General features: G+C 49.3%; 2 protein-coding genes across 17 annotated transcripts in view; one reads left to right on the top strand and one right to left on the bottom strand.

The window, feature by feature from the left end:
• Positions 1–2393: 2393 nt before the first annotated feature.
• On the top strand, positions 2394–11226 carry TP53INP2 (tumor protein p53 inducible nuclear protein 2). Of its 4 annotated transcripts, none has more exons than XM_016126427.2 (4): positions 2394–2616; positions 6341–6515; positions 7039–7207; positions 7833–11226. In XM_016126427.2, exons 2-4 carry the CDS (start codon positions 6392–6394, stop codon positions 8083–8085), a joined length of 546 nt encoding a protein of 181 aa, XP_015981913.2. In that variant the 5' UTR covers positions 2394–2616; positions 6341–6391; the 3' UTR covers positions 8086–11226. The 4 variants fall into 4 exon arrangements, with proteins under 4 accessions (XP_015981913.2, XP_015981910.2, XP_015981912.2 ...); XM_016126424.2 differs by having other exon boundaries at positions 6919–7207; XM_016126426.2 differs by lacking the exon at positions 2394–2616 and adding an exon at positions 2638–2964 and having other exon boundaries at positions 6919–7207.
• Positions 11227–12245: 1019 nt separating this feature from the next.
• The window catches only part of NCOA6 (nuclear receptor coactivator 6), an 89902-nt gene continuing 87194 nt past the window's right edge, over positions 12246–14953 (bottom strand). For 11 of the 13 annotated variants that reach the window (XM_036229500.1, XM_016126414.2, XM_016126415.2 and 8 more), the window contains one exon: positions 12246–12809. In XM_036229500.1, the coding sequence (XP_036085393.1) occupies positions 12766–12809 (44 nt within the window). In that variant the 3' untranslated portion in view covers positions 12246–12765. The other 2 variants (XR_004953625.1, XM_036229502.1) reach the window with 2 other exon arrangements.

Genomic DNA, 14953 nt, shown 5'->3' with positions numbered 1-14953 from the left:
GCCAGGAACAGAATCCAGGTCACTTAGAATATCAGAGTATATGCCAGGATCCCTCTCCCCTGGGCTTAGGGAACCAGAACCCTGTGCCCAATAGAATGTGTCCGGTGCTAGAGTCAAAGGTCCAGGTATAGACTCCTGTACCGGCCACCCTTCTTGAGTTGTAAATGCTGAGCCTTTGATTAGCGTCTACTCTGCCAGGCCCAGCACAGGCCAGGTGGGGGGAGTATATGGACAGAGATTCTGCCCTTGGGATACCAACTATCTACTTGGGAAGACACATACACATAAACACACACACAATTAGTTATTACTAATTAGTGAACAAATAAATGTTCACCAGGGTAGCTCTGGATACCTGAGTGGGGACAGGGAAAACTGCCTAGAGAAAGAAGGGGTGAATAGACTCTTGGAGACAGGAAAGATCTGAACTCAGAAAGGCCTGAAGAGGGCATCCAAGCGGGGAGAAGAGCTTGAGCAAAAGTGTGTTTGTGGGGCTGTGTTGAAGAGAAAATGAGGAGTTTGACCTTAGGACAAGGGGTGAGGCAGAGGCAAAGCTGGAGAGAACTGGGGCTGGATCATGGAAAGCTACACATGTTGTGTTAGGGAGTGTGGTGCTTTGGGAGCCACAGAGGTCCTAGAACAGGCAAGTGGTGTGACATGAAAGGCATGTTAGGGATTATTCAGTTTAAGTCAGCGTGGAGGTCAAGAGAGGGTACGAAGTTAACAGGAAGTACATGGGACGGGCAGAAGCTCAGGGTTGCACGGAATGAGTACACTTTGGGAACAGTACTCCAGGGGCCAAAACACTGCTCTCTCCTCCCCCCAGAACCTCTGGGTATTATTTCCTGGCTCCTTCTGCTAGTTGCTAGGGCTGAGGCGTCCCTCTGGGGTTTCTGACTAAGCTGGGGGAGGATTTTCTCATCAGAGCACAAAGCTCTGGACTAGCTCACCCCTTGCCTCCTGTTGGGCCAGATGGGCAGCTCTAAGACCCACCCCCACCAGTCTTGTTTTACTGAGAGAACCCAGAACCTCCGGCCCTATAGATTCTGAGGATGTGTATTTGTGATCTCTCCCCAGGCATTTCCCAGGCCATCGGGAGAGCAAGGGGCCTAGAGCATGAGATTGGCAGAATCCTGAGGGTCAAGTTTGAAAGACTTTCTAGAGGGAAGCTTGGACATGCTAAGCTTGACAGATAAGGAAACTGAGGCCCAGAGAGGTAACATGACTTGCCTGAGGGCACACAGCAAGTTTCAGGCAGTTAGGACTGGGTCCACATCTCCCAGTGGAGGCTAAAGCACTCTAGGGTTTAGACAATCTAGTTCATGTAAAGCATGGAAAGAGGTGGGGCCAGGAACTATGGGCTGAAATCCTGGCTCTGATATTTACATTAGCTCTGTGATCTTGGGAAATCACTTGGGCTGAGTTTATTTCCTCAACTGGAAAATGAGGATAATACCCACCTTTTGGGGTTGTTGTGAATATCAAAACACATATAAAGTGCTATAGCACAGTGCCTGGCACTCAGTAAGCATTCAATGAATGTCAATTAATGGTCTGGCAGTGGCAATAATAGGTACTCAATATTTGTTAAATGCATTACTGAATGTGAATTCACATACTAACAGTGAGATCCGTGAGCCTCAGTATCCTCGTGTGTAAATCGGGACTAATAATCTGTCTTGTAACTTTTCTGTCCAGCCCCAGCAGCAATGTGGATTAAATAAAGTGTGTAAACTTCCAGTGCAGAAAAGTCTCTAGGTCAATGTTTATCCAACCCAGAGCAATTCCTCTCCAACTCCTACTCTGTAAAATTGCCCTTCGGTCTAACTCACTCTTCTCCATTCCCAGGTTATTGTCCTGGAACCAAGGAAGGGGGAAGTCCCTATCTTTCAAAGTTGCCCATCTGAGGAAAAGTGGAGTGGGAAAGCAGAGAATGTGTAGGGGTGAGGTGAGCCAGAAAAGGGAGAAACGGCAAAGAGAAGAGTGAGGAGGGAGGAGGGAGGTGCATGGGCATGGTGTGTTGTTGAGACAGGGGTACTGATTGGGGGACTCGGATATAGTATGCAGGTGAAAGGGTCTGGGGCCAGTGGGAGGGGGCGGTGAGGGAGCCGGAATATACGAGGGAGTGCCGGAAGACGGGATTCCGTAGGAAGGAGTGGGATCCTTTTCACTGAGAGGTCTGTGGGTCACCATGGGGCAGGGGAATCCAAGCTCCCAGCAGTCGCTTCTCCCGACGGTGCCCTGCGGCTCGGAGTCGGGCTCCCAGTCAGGAGTCACTAACTTTCGATCCATGTAGAAGGCGGGGAGGGGGCATCCGCTGCCTGGGATTGGACAGCGCTCCGCCTGCCAGTGACGCGAGGCGGGCGGGCCTCTTTGTGATGTCACAATCAGCTGTTTGAACGTTCCAATTTCTGCTGCGAGCCCAGCAGCTGCGGCTGCACAGACTCAAAGCCCCGCGGGCGAGCGCAGCAGCCAGGAGCGTCGGACGCTAAGCCCCACCGCCTCCCTGCCCTGCCCCGCGATGCGGCCTTGCCTGTAATCAGCCGCAGACCCCGGCCGTTACGCCGCACAACTACCTCAGCGCCATCCCGCCCGCCACACCGCCCCAGCTCCCAGGTGAGTCCAGACAAGATTTGGCCAAGGGGCTTCCTGCACCCCAGGACACGCCCCGCGTCCCCCACTCCCGGGTCTTTGTCTCCGCCGGCGGCCGCTGGGGTTGCATTGCCGTTTCCGGATTGGTTGCCGCACGCCCGGTAGACCATGACGTCTCTCTATTTGCATTTGACATTGAGACGTCACCAAGGCCGGCACCGCCCTCCAACCCCCACCTCGGGCTCGGGTCGCTTGTCCTCTCGTGACCCGGTGGGCGCTGGGTCGGGGCTGGGCCCACCGGTGACGGACGCTGAAAGGCAGCAAGCACCAGAGAGGCGTTGGCAGTTTCTCTGGGTTAATCCAGGGGCTGAGGTCAGGCCTGTGATTCCCTGCTTTCTCCTTTGCGACTCGAGAGGGGTTCGGAAGGTACCTTTGGGTCTAGGTTGAGGGGAGGTCGTCAGGGGTTGAGGGGAGGCCTGGAGCTCCAGCTCTGGGCTGTTGGGGCAGCGCCAGATGGTGGCGGAATTCCCTCCCTCCCGCTCCAGGCTCTGCACCCCCTAACATAATAACATCTTCCTAATCTCTGACATGTGTGCAGCGCCTTAGCTGACGTCATTTCCAGCCTCCAATTTAGGGGTCTTAGACCCTATTTCATGGAAGAGGAAACTGAAGCTCAGAGGTGGGAAGCGGCTTACTCTTGGCCTTGCAGCCAATTAGAGTTATGGCTACTGAGTGAGTGACATATGCATTAGCCAGGGGCACATACCTAGTAGGAACTCGATAAAGTAACAAGTTACAGGTCTGCACATCCTCCTACCACTGAGGACTTTACCTTGGGCTCAGCACTATCCAAATTTGATAGGGTTCCTAGGTTCCTCACTCCTGGATCTTTTCACAGGAGGTCTTTGGAGATTGGGTCCCGTCTTGTGGCCCTGACCCTCTGGTACCTTGGAGTCCCAGAGCCCATTAAAATTGCTGCCTCCCAGCTGTTTTTAGCACAGAAAAATGAGTCATTGGTTGCATCAGAGTGTCTTCGGTGTTGACGGTGGGGTGGCAGGATGTGAGATTCCCTTTATTTGGCCCTTGATCACCTCCTCAACCTTTAGAGTTGTCACCTAGAAGGATATGACCTGTCATAGTGCTGGGGATTATAAGGCTTTGCTGCCCCTCTCTCTGCTCACTGAGAGGAGCAGGGGAAGGGGTAGAAGAGAGCTTCCGACTTTCTTAGTGGATGGTCCTAGAGGCTGGATGGGCTTTACTCAAGAATGAGCTGGGGTAGATGTGGCTTGGGGTTCAAGTGCTATTCTGAGCACAGCTGCTGCAGTTATTAAAGGGAATGGTTCTCCCTGGAGCAGCGCTGGGAATGTGAGAACCAGGAAGCTGGCAGAACTGAGAAAGAAAATCCGGGAGACTCCCCGTTGGTCATGAGAGGGCGGGCACTGGCTGGCTGGTGCTGTTATTACTCTTGGCTCTGTCACTGACTTGCTGTGTGACCTCGGGCAGGCAGCTCTCCTCCCACCCCCAGCCTCCCTTACCTCAATCTGTCTATAATTTGAGGAGGCCCAGAGCAGGCTCTGGTATACAGCGGGTGCTCTGGTAAATGTATGATGAATCTTGGTGTCAGGAACTCCAGACCCTTTGTATCTGAACAGAGGGGCTCTAAGGGGGCAGTGACTCAATCAAGGTCTGACTCTTGTCTGATTTCCTTATCTCCCATGCATCGTTATATTTTGGGGGACTGTTTGCTGAGGCTTTTCCAATTGTGCACTCTGGACTGGATGTTGTGTCCTGGGGCCAGGCTTTCCCCTGCCACCTAGCTGTGTGTCTTTGGATAGACATATGTCCTCTGATTTTCAGGTTGTAAAATGAACTGGGTGAATATGATGGTCCCTGAAACAGTCCTTAACTTTTTCATCTTTTCAGTGAAGTAGTAGGTACATGGAAGGAGTGTGTTCCTCATCAAGGACCCAGTCTTCCCTTCCTTCAGGAGGGGCCAAACTTTCTGGATTTTTGGTGACTGAGTCACTAACTCCTCCTTGTGGCTACAGATGGGTTGGGATATGTGGCTTGTGATGGGCAGGCACTAATTGGGGTGGCCCAATCTTTCATAATCCCTGTAGATCTCCCACCAAGGAGGCCAGCACCTAGGGAGTACTTCCTTCTGGAGCCCACTGTGGATGTGCAAATATGGAAATACTCTCAGGGCATGGAGGTTAGGGGATTCTGGTCAAGTGTGAAAACATTCCCAGGGAATAAAGAGGTAGCAACAAGCACAGAACTACCCCAAGTGAGTTAGCAGTAAGAGTAGAATGCCTCTAGGGAATGGAAATGTGGACATGCCCCTAAGGAGTTCTGTAGGAAGTGTGGAAACATCCCTAGAGGAAGGCGACAAGCGGTTCAGTAACAAAACTGTTGACTATCTTTGGGACAGATGTGGAGGGTCAAGCTTTAGGGATATCCAGGAGGCCCCTAGCCCAGGTGTAGTCCTCAGGTAGACTGAGGTGGGGTGAGGGGCAGATCTATAGCCACCTATTTAATGTCTGCATTCCTGGAGCAACGGGTCTCTTTCCTCATCTTCACCTAGGGAAGGGCTGATTGAGTGCTCATACTTAAGGGTTCCCTAGGTCTGATAACTCCCTCCCTCCATCATCACCTCCCACTGACCTGTTGTCTCCCTGGAGCCAGGCAACCTGATCTTCCTCCTCCTAGCCAGGGATGCTGCCCTTGAGCAGGAGCTTGGAAATAAGGGGTAAGAAGGAGGAGGGACTGTGGGAATTGGATCTTCTAACTCATCTGACAGACATAACTGATGTCTGTGCAATTACATGGTGAAACGGTAACAGTTCTGTGGGATTTTAGCTAGCCTGAACTTTTCAAGCCACACAGGCTTGAGTAGTGATTGTAATCTCTGGACTCAGGAGTGCTATTTGGGAAATCATGATGAACACCAAGGTCCTTCTTCCCAGAAAATACACATGGACTATGGCCCCTGGCCACCAAATTAAAAATGCCTAATCCAGACAGACTCTCATCAAAGGCAGTGGAATATAGTGATTATGGATGCTGCCTCTGGCATCTGACTGCATGGGTTCAACTCCTACCTCTGTGTTTTACAAGCTGTGAAACTTTGGTCAAGTTATCTTACCTCTCCGAGCCTCAGTTTCTTTACCTTTAAAAGAGGGTAATAATTACACCCACCTCCTAGAGCTGTCGTAGTACAAGAGGTAGTAGAAATAAAGTGCTTAGTATAGTACCTAGCACATGAACTGTTAGCAATATCATGATGATAAATAATCACAACGTTGGGCAATGCCTGATTATATATATCACTCTTTCCATGTCCTTAGAGCATGTAATAATATTAACTAATTGATTAGTTTATTGAATGCTTACTCTGTGCTCAGGTACTGTTCTGAGCTCTTTGTGTTTAGCTCATTTTTTTTTATTAGAACCCAGAGGAAGATACTATTATAGCTCATTTAATTCTTGTAAGGGCCTAGAGGGTACTATTATCATTGATTTTTGACAGATGAGAAAGCAGAAGTTAAATAACTTCCTAAGTTCACACGGAAAATAGAAAAGCCTGAAAGCAGGCTGACATACCAGAAAGCACAGACACCGCAAAGCTTCCCCACAATATCCCTGTTTGTACTCTTATCTGGTCTGGGGGCTGGGGGTGGTATCCCCAGCCAGGAGTGGGGGTAGACTCCAGTCAGTGGTGGCTCTGACGTCTCTCTATACCTTTCAGGTTTTTGCATTGCTATAGGGCTCCCCCTCGAGGCCGTTTCACTCCCCCACCATGTTCCAGCGCCTTACCAGCCTCTTCTTCAGCACCCCGCCACCTCCTGAGGACCCCGACTGCCCACGAGCCTTCGTCTCTGAGGAGGATGAAGTGGACGGCTGGCTCATCATTGACCTGCCGGGTAAGACCAAAATCGGGGGCCGGGACTCTGACTCTTGGGCCTGTGAAGGTCAGGTGGCCTAGCAGCGGAGGGGAAGGAAGATGTTAGGGGCTTGGGGAGTTCCCCCAGGCCTATGGGGCATACTGTGAGGTAGTGACACTGGAGGTGGGGTAACAGGGCTCCATCCCACGCAAGCCTGGGCTGCCTCCTGGCTGCGCAGTGCTGGGGTCCACACCTCACGTGCCCTAGGGCAGCAGGTGGAGACTCTTGGCTGGCGGGAGATCCGTGGACGAGGAGGGCGGGGCTGCGGGTCTGACTAACGATGCCCTTTCTCTCCCCGCCCCCTGTGTCTGGTGTGTGTGTGTGTGTGACCCTCCTCGCTGCGCCCCATCTCCCGCATGGCTCCCTCTTCCGCGACCCGTAGACAGCTACGCGGCTCCACCCAGCCCCGGGGCCTCCCCTGCCCCTGCCGGTCGCCCTCCTCCTGCGCCCTCCTTGATGGACGAGAGCTGGTTTGTTACCCCTCCCGCCTGTTTTACTGCAGAGGGGCCCGGACTCGGGCCTGCCCGCCTCCAGAGCAGCCCCCTGGAGGACCTCCTCATCGAGCACCCCAGCATGTCTGTTTACGTCACCGGCAGCACCATAGTGCTGGAGCCTGGGCCCCCTTCCCCGAACCCCGACGCTGACCTGCCTGATGCCGACCTTAGCGATGGGTGAGCAGGCCAGGGTGGAGCATGAAGCTCTAGAGAGGCTTATCTTGGAGACAGGGGTCCCGGCCTGGAGGCTGGAGACCTAGCCCAGGTGCCCACTGGGCACTGAGGCGGGGCGGGGTGGGGCAGTAGGGGGCTTCAGAGGCGTGTCCCCGAGGCAAAAGGCCCGCGCACCTCTCGCAAGGCTAGGCGCTGGCCTGAGGGTAAATGGGCGGGACTTTGAGACAGGGAGAGGCGTGGCTTCATGATCAACATGGGGCTTTTTTGGAGGCGTGGCTCAGAGGCTTAGAGGCTTAGGGGTTTAGAGGTTGGAGAGGCAAGGCCGGAACTCCGTGGGGTGAGGGTTCTCGAGGCTTGTATTGAAGGCAAGGGCCAAATAAGAGGTTGGAGCCGAGCCTTCCTGGGGTCCAGTTTACATGTCACAGGGGCTAGAACCGAGGAGGTATTCCAGGTTGGCTTGGAGGAAGGGCTGGTACCCTCAAGAAGGGTGTTGGACGCCCTCCTGTGAGTAGAGACAGCACAGCGCTAGGGCGAAGGTGTCAGGACAGGGTGAGAGGTGCCAGCGCTCCCCTTCGTGGCATCCGCCGAACTCCTCAGGCTCTGACCTATCCCTGCTTCGTCCACGCAGGGAGCTGGCGCCCGTCCACCACGAGCCTCGGGCCCTGCACCACGCCGCTGCCGCTCTGCCTGCGCGGGCTGCACTGCTGGAGAAGGCTGGCCAGGTGCGGAGGCTGCAGCGGTCCCGGCAGCGGTCGGAGCGCCATGCGCTGAGCGCCAGAGTGATGCAACGGCAGAACCGCGCCCGCGAGAACCGTCAGCGCCGACCCAAGCACCAGGGCAGCTTCATCTATCAGCCGTGCCAGCGCCAGTTCAACTACTGACCGTCAGCTGGCCAAACCACAAACCCCCTTCCAACCCCTGACCCCTGTCGGGCCCTCTCTGCCGCAGCCAGTGTGTTGCTCGAGAGGCACCCGCAGCCTGCCTGGGGCTGGACATCACAGCCTCCCTCAAGTGTGTGAGGTGGGGTGATAGCCCTCTCGATTTCTCTCTCTTTGATTCTCTAATCCGCCTCTGAACCCCCTCCTGCTTTTCACCCTCCTTCTGGCCCCAGGCCCAACATCTAATCCTACATGTCCCCTACCCAGCACTCCTTCCTTCTCTGGTCCTCATCCCCATCTTTGCCCTGACATTCCCCTTCATCCTTGCCCTCCAGTCCTCTCTCTATCTCTGGGCCATTCCTGTTTCTGAGAGTCTTCTCCTCCAGTCCTAGATCTGACTCTTTACCTTCAACTCCCACTTTACAAGCCTCACCCTATTTCATGTTTGGCACTACACTTGCTCCTGCTCCCTTATTATTCATTTCCAGTAACTTCCTCCTAAATGGATGGGGTGGGGAGGAGGACTGAGACTAAAGGTTTCTGCCTTTAGTTTCATCCTTCCCTCTCCCCTCAGGGATGGGCTCCTTGTAGTTGCTTAGGCCTGGAGAGGTAAAGTATGTGGAAGAGGACTGTGCAATGTGACATAGAGGGAGAAGATGGAGGGAATCAAGGGAAAGAGGCAGCCTATTGGAAACACAGACAGGACAGACAGGTTGAGAAGCTGTAGGGAGCAGGGCACTGTGGGAGCTGGTACTGTGCTTGCTCCGAGAGGCCAAGCCCTGCTCTCAGACTGAAGCCTGGAGTCTGTCCCCACTTCCCTTTCCTATAATCCTCCCCCCACAAATCTCTTCCTGAAATCTGCCCCTTTGCAGTCCCCCGAGTCTGAAGGGCTTAGTACTTTGCCACCCTACCCCCAACATGTCACCCCAGGAGCAGAGGCTGGGCAAAGCCCTGCCATCCTGGCCATCCGTTCACATGTCCAAGGTGCTAGAACTAGCTTAGGAGAGATGCAGGCCTGAGGGCTTCTAGGCAGGAAAGTGCACACCCCAGAGTGAGCATGCAGAGGAATGATGCTGGGGAGGACAAGCTTTGGGATGAAGCCATCCCAAGACTGACAGCTCAGGCTTCATCTTGCCTCTGGCTTTGTATTTCACACCCTGCCCAGGATGGCTAATAAGCATTCCTGGGTAGAAGGCCAGGAGCTTCACTGTTCCAATCCCCAAATAGTCCTTATTTAGGTTCAAGGTCTTCAAGGGGACTCTCCTTTTCTCCCCCAGTGCCCTCTTCCTTTCTAGGCTGCTGGGGAGAAACAGGTGCCCTATGGTTCCCCTCCCCTTCTCCAGGAAGTACCCGGAGGAGGGGACCTGAATCCCTATGTAAGACAGAGGGGAGGGACAAGGGCAACCAGCTTCCCCATTCTCATGGTGGGAATGAATTTTGGGCTCAGACACCAGCAACAGCCTCATGGGATGCCCCGAGTTGCTTCCCTTTTCTTCTAACTGCCCTTTTCTAGTGCGTGCTCTTTCTTCCTTGAAACTTTTAAGATTTCCTGTTACATACTAACATAGGTCTTCCCCCTCATCCCAATACCAGGTTTCCAGGCCTCACAGCCAAGCTGAGGCTTAGAGAAAACACTGCAATCCCGAGGGCAAAGGCAGCTGCCCTTCCTGATCTGTAGCCCCAAGCCTCACGTGGGATGTGTGGGTAAGGGAGGGGGTAGCCCCATGGATGCTGGGATGGGGACAGAGGAAGCCCTACCGGGGTCTCCTATCCAAGGGAGTAAGCCAAATCTACACTAAAAACAGATCAAAGTCCCCACGCCAGTCCACTAGGGCCTCGATAATTGACAACCTTGCTCTTCCCCCCAAGGTTCTCCTTCAGTTATGACTTAGTCATTTTTATTCTTCAAGCTGCCCCTTAGTCACTCTACAGCCAGCTTAGGGTCTTCGGCACTTCCAAGAGCTGAGACTCCCTCCAACACTTTGCCTATTCCGCTGCCAGCTGGGGCCTAGGCTCAGTCCTGGGCAGTGCCCATGATCCTTCCAGTGGGGGAAGAGTATGTTACAGGGCATTTGGCACAAATTTCAAAAGGCCCCTCCCATATCCATATTTCTGGAGTTCTTGTAGTTCTAGAACCCTTCAATCTCATCACCTGGCTGGTTGCAAGGCTCATAGTTTTTTTGTACTTTCCTATAGATTCTGTAGCATTTGAGTGTGGCAATATTTTAATTGTGTATAGATTTCTAAGAACCAACACTACTCAGTCTCCTGCTAGTCTGACTCCTGAAGCATCAGACTTCGTCATACTGTATTGACTGTGTATGTGCCTTTCACTTTGGAGCATGCTTCAGGATTTATTTTTAAACCACAGAACTTGAATACATGAGGGAACCAGAATTCACAAAGTCCTATGCAACCTTAGACAGGAGGGGGTTAGAGAGTCTGTCTTGACTTATGTTTTCAGAGACCCTGGAGAAGTTTGTTTCAGTTTGTATTAATTAATGTCAATACTACCAGCACTTTGCCAAAACTGAGTATGTCAGAGGGACTTGTTTTTACAAGGAGTCCCAATTACATCAAAGGGCGACTTACAGTAATTCCCCAATACTTCTGAGTGCTCTCTTCAAGCTGGGTGTCACTTTCCAGCCTTTGCCAGTCTGGCCCCAGCAGGGTATCACGTGTGTATGAATGTAGTTTGCTGCTGTTTTGGAGTATGCCTGGTCCCCACCCCTGCCTGGAATCCTAATCAATGTGCTCTGACCCATATTTTAGGTGCAATAAAGACCCCACCAGAGCTCTTGGATACCTCCTCAGATCCATGTGGCTTTATGTGAGGGGAATGAATGCAAACACACTATAACCCCTTACATCTTCCCACTTGCCCTGCCGCCTCGTTCCAAACGGAACCAAGTTGAGTGCAACCCTCTTGGGTGTTTTGTGTTGAGACTGGCTGAAATGAGGAGACTGGTTGACCATGTTGTGACATGTCGACAGACTCAAAGACACAACCACCTCAATCGGTCATGTGGCATGCCTGTGTAATGTGTGTAACAGGATTCTGATTGTTAGATTGTAATGTTATTCCTCTATGGGAGAAAAAAAATTAATATAAAGAAAAACAAATAAAAATCTATTTAAAGCACATGATGCTTCCTGCATGAATAGAGCTAAAGTAGAAACAGCACTGCAATCTCAAGCACATTCTTGTCAGAGGGCATTATTATTAGGCTGGCTTTGGTTCTGGTTATGTATGTCATAAGGGAAGGAATAGGGTAGATAAGCTTGTTGTGAACAGCCCATGTGTAGTCTGACTCATAAATAACTACTTTTAGAGGATCCGTATAATGCAAGACACATAGAGTAAGAGTTGAAACAGATGAGAAGAGCATGACAGAATCACTGACTCACCCATTAGGTCTCAGGCATTGGATTATGACAAGGGCTAGGAGCTACTGCAGGGGAAGGGATGGAGAAGCAGTTGGTTTGGAGACTACAAATTTTTAGGTAAGAACTAAGCCAGGAAAGGGAAAAGCCTGGGCATGCTGATAATAAGTCACCCCTAAACCTAATGCGAGGAATAGGGCAGTCAAAGAGCAGAATGTAGTGGACATCTTTAAAGTATGTAATGCAAAATGACTGTTTTTATTTGGGAACTGCCCCCATCTAACCACAGAACAGGACTGAAGGGTGGAAAGCTAACCTAAACTGGGCTGGATTCTTGTTGCTGTTACAAAGAATCTTGCTGGTCTCATCTCTTGACTTGGAGTGGGTATAAACACAGTTGTTTTGGAGTAACCCATCATGTGCACGGAGAAGCAGATATATGAGGTGGAGAAAAAAGTGCCATTTTTTGATTGCTGATGACTTCCCATCCCAAGAAAATCCTAGGTAGCTTTTGATCCTAAGTTGATTCAAGTATTTGCAATCAAAAGAAATTTGACCAACATATATCAATGTGCCTGGTACAGTGCTGCAAAGGGCTAGTTTCTTCAAGCCAACAAAGTTGAGTGAGCAAGAATATGCATTTTCCTCAACTTGCCAGGTGTACCTCAGGTGCAATGAGGACAAGATGAGATTGTAATTCACAAAGAAGGCTGTTTCTATTCCTTTATGGTCCAAAGAAATAGCTTGCTCACCCAATAATCCCTTACCAATAACAAACGTTTATGTTCTAGGACAATGACATTTATTTAACACATTCAGTACTTCACATTGTACAAATCCTTAGATTCTCTTTATTCACTGGTCCATTTCTACAACAAATACATCCAAAACACTATATAATAAAATTATTTACAACATTTCCAAATGAGAAGATTTCTCTTGTCCCCACTACTGCTATTCACACGGTACTTCCACAGCACAATACATCGTTAGAAGACCTAAAAATGCTCACCCTGTACTCTAGGCTGCTTAGGAAATGTGAAAACTAATAACATAATTGTATTAGCTCCTCTCAATACATGGCAACATTTGAGAAACCTTGAACTTCATCAACACCAAAAGGGTTCAACAACTGCTTTCCCCATTGCACTTTACGAAACAGTTTGCAGGGACTAGGAAAAGGGCCACGTTATTAAAATGACTAGCTGTACAGAAATGGATTTTAAAAAGTCACAGCTCAAAATTGCTTTTTGTAAAATTCACACACATTTACAAGTATCGAGTTGCTGTCCAGCTTGTTTACTTGGATTTTCTTCGCTTGGATTGCACCGCACTGGTTATGTCTGTGGGAAGAAAGGAAGGACATGTTCAGCTGAGGCAACTCTTGATAGCAGTGCCTCCTTTTACACAGTCCACAACGACCAAGGCTAACCTACGTGGAGCCCTAGTGGCTCTGAATCAGTCCCAGAGCCTCAAAAGAGGCACTCAGTATGGAGGAGGTCTCAGGCTTCCATGGAAGGAGGTTATGGTGCTGCGTGCTAGGGCCTGGCAATCGGGGAAATGTGATATAGGTGGTAAGGGATGAAGCATACGTACCTGGTTGGAAAAAGTGGCAGGGTGAGGAGAGCTTCTTTAGCTGGGAAATTAACCCCACAATCTTCATCACCAGTTTCCATCACCCAAAGAAATGATGGATAGACTGACAGTGCTTTTGATGAGAAATCAATGAGAAATGCTACAAAGCAAGTGAATAAATTGTGCTAGAGTCTAAAAAACCAGCCTCCAGATCCCTTTTGGAGTCAGGCCATTGTTTTGCAGTAAGAAGTCTTTTTGCCATTCTATAGTCAAAGTCTTTAGGTAACATGACCATGACCCTTGGTCAACAAGTATCTACTGTAGCCTAGCCAGATATAACAAGGCTGTGGATACATATAGGCATGGAAACAATTTAGAGCAAGCCACAGCTTGCTGTCTGAGCTCAGACATGCCTGAGGGCTTTATGGAAGAGGTGGGAACTAAGTGACTTATACACAGGGTAACAGTGACAAAGGAGAATGAGTGTGTTTTAATTCCTTTAAATTCTCTCAATTTTATCTTATATTTAAACCATGTTTCTAAAAAACTTTTCCACACAAGTGTTTTAGAGCAGAGTAAAATGAAGTTTGAAGCTGTCCAAATGTAAACATTTAAAATCTCAGACTGATCCTAATAATTTATCCTCATTCTTCATGCTGCTCCATAGCAGAGATTTTGGTTTTAACATGAAAACGTTTTAAAATCGCTTCCTATCGAGGGGAAAAAAAAGTTTTTTACTTAACACATTAATGTGTAAAATGAATCAGATTTATCCATTTCTGGAAGCTAGGCTGAATTTTCTGATCCTACATGTTAGATTTAGTGTTCTAAGCAATTTTTCTTCTCTCTTTCGTATCATATTTTAAGGACCCAGATGCAAAAGGTAAGGGCAAAAAGAAAAAATTTTACTGTTCCGTTAGCTATAGTAATTGCTAAGAAGTAAGGCCTCGATGACTTTCCAAGAGGTTACCTGTGTAATGTTTTTGGGCTTCTGTTGGAAATTTCAACATGTCACATATTGAAATTGAGTATTTTCTTGCAGGGAGGTCATGTTGCTTGTGCCATGGCGTAGAATCAGTCTCTCTGATTTCTCATTAGTCTTTCCCTAATCAGAGGACAGTTAATCTGACAGGATGTTGATAATGGTGTTCATTTTAATTCCATGTAAACAGACTAAGAATCTTACACAACTCACAACTCCCCAGAATCAGCTCCTTATATCCAATTCTCAAGCTTCATTTTCCTTGTAGCAAATTTCTGATGTGCAATAAAAATATACAGAGTTTTGTCTTGACTGAGTGCTCATCCTTAGAAAAATATCTGCGTATTAGGCCAACTTTGGGAGCATCTCCTTTGTTGTGATATGAATGATCAAGTGGTATGTCTGAGAAACACATATGTGGCTGGGAAAAGGTGAAGAGTGGGGAGGTGTGGATAAGCAACCTCAAGCTCTCGGTTTCCCCTCCTTCCATCTGTTACTGCTGCAAAGCACCCAAAGATCTGGCAGGCTGCCTCTGCTTCTGAGGATGAATTAATGAGTGGGGCATGAATAAACAAGTAATTTGTGTTAGAAACAAAAAAATAATCCTTTAAATACCAAGGTGGGGGATGGGAGTGGTGGTGTAAGGTGTACTGTATACTTCTATGAGGGGGGGAAAAAAACACCTGATTATGAAGTCTCTTATCACCTTCCCTGGATAATTCTAGCCAATTTGGCCATAGAACAAAGTCACTTTTAATGTCTTCATAAATCTGTTTGAAAAGATGAGTTTTTTGTTTTGTGATTCAATTTTATAGTTCCTTCAGAATATTACCACTTTTACTAATCCATAGACTACAATCAGAGAATTTAGAGGCAAACTCTTTAATGTAAGGAATTCTAGGGAAGTAATTTGGTGGCTGATGGTTTATC

The sequence above is a fragment of the Rousettus aegyptiacus genome, unplaced genomic scaffold (assembly GCF_014176215.1).
Source record: "Rousettus aegyptiacus isolate mRouAeg1 unplaced genomic scaffold, mRouAeg1.p scaffold_m13_p_12, whole genome shotgun sequence".
NCBI lineage: Eukaryota > Metazoa > Chordata > Mammalia > Chiroptera > Pteropodidae > Rousettus > Rousettus aegyptiacus.
The sequence above is the reverse complement of the archived record's forward strand: the minus strand, read 5'-3'. Positions and strand labels throughout refer to the sequence as shown.

Bases quoted from the DNA above. Each gene is read 5' to 3' on its own strand.
- TP53INP2 (XM_016126424.2), top strand. From the start codon at position 6,392: ATGTTCCAGCGCCTTACCAGCCTCTTCTTCAGCACCCCGCCACCTCCT. The intron at 6,516-6,918 runs GTAAGACCAAAA...CGCGACCCGTAG, and splicing joins GCTCATCATTGACCTGCCGG to ACAGCTACGCGGCTCCACCC. The intron at 7,208-7,832 runs GTGAGCAGGCCA...TCGTCCACGCAG, and splicing joins GATGCCGACCTTAGCGATGG to GGAGCTGGCGCCCGTCCACC.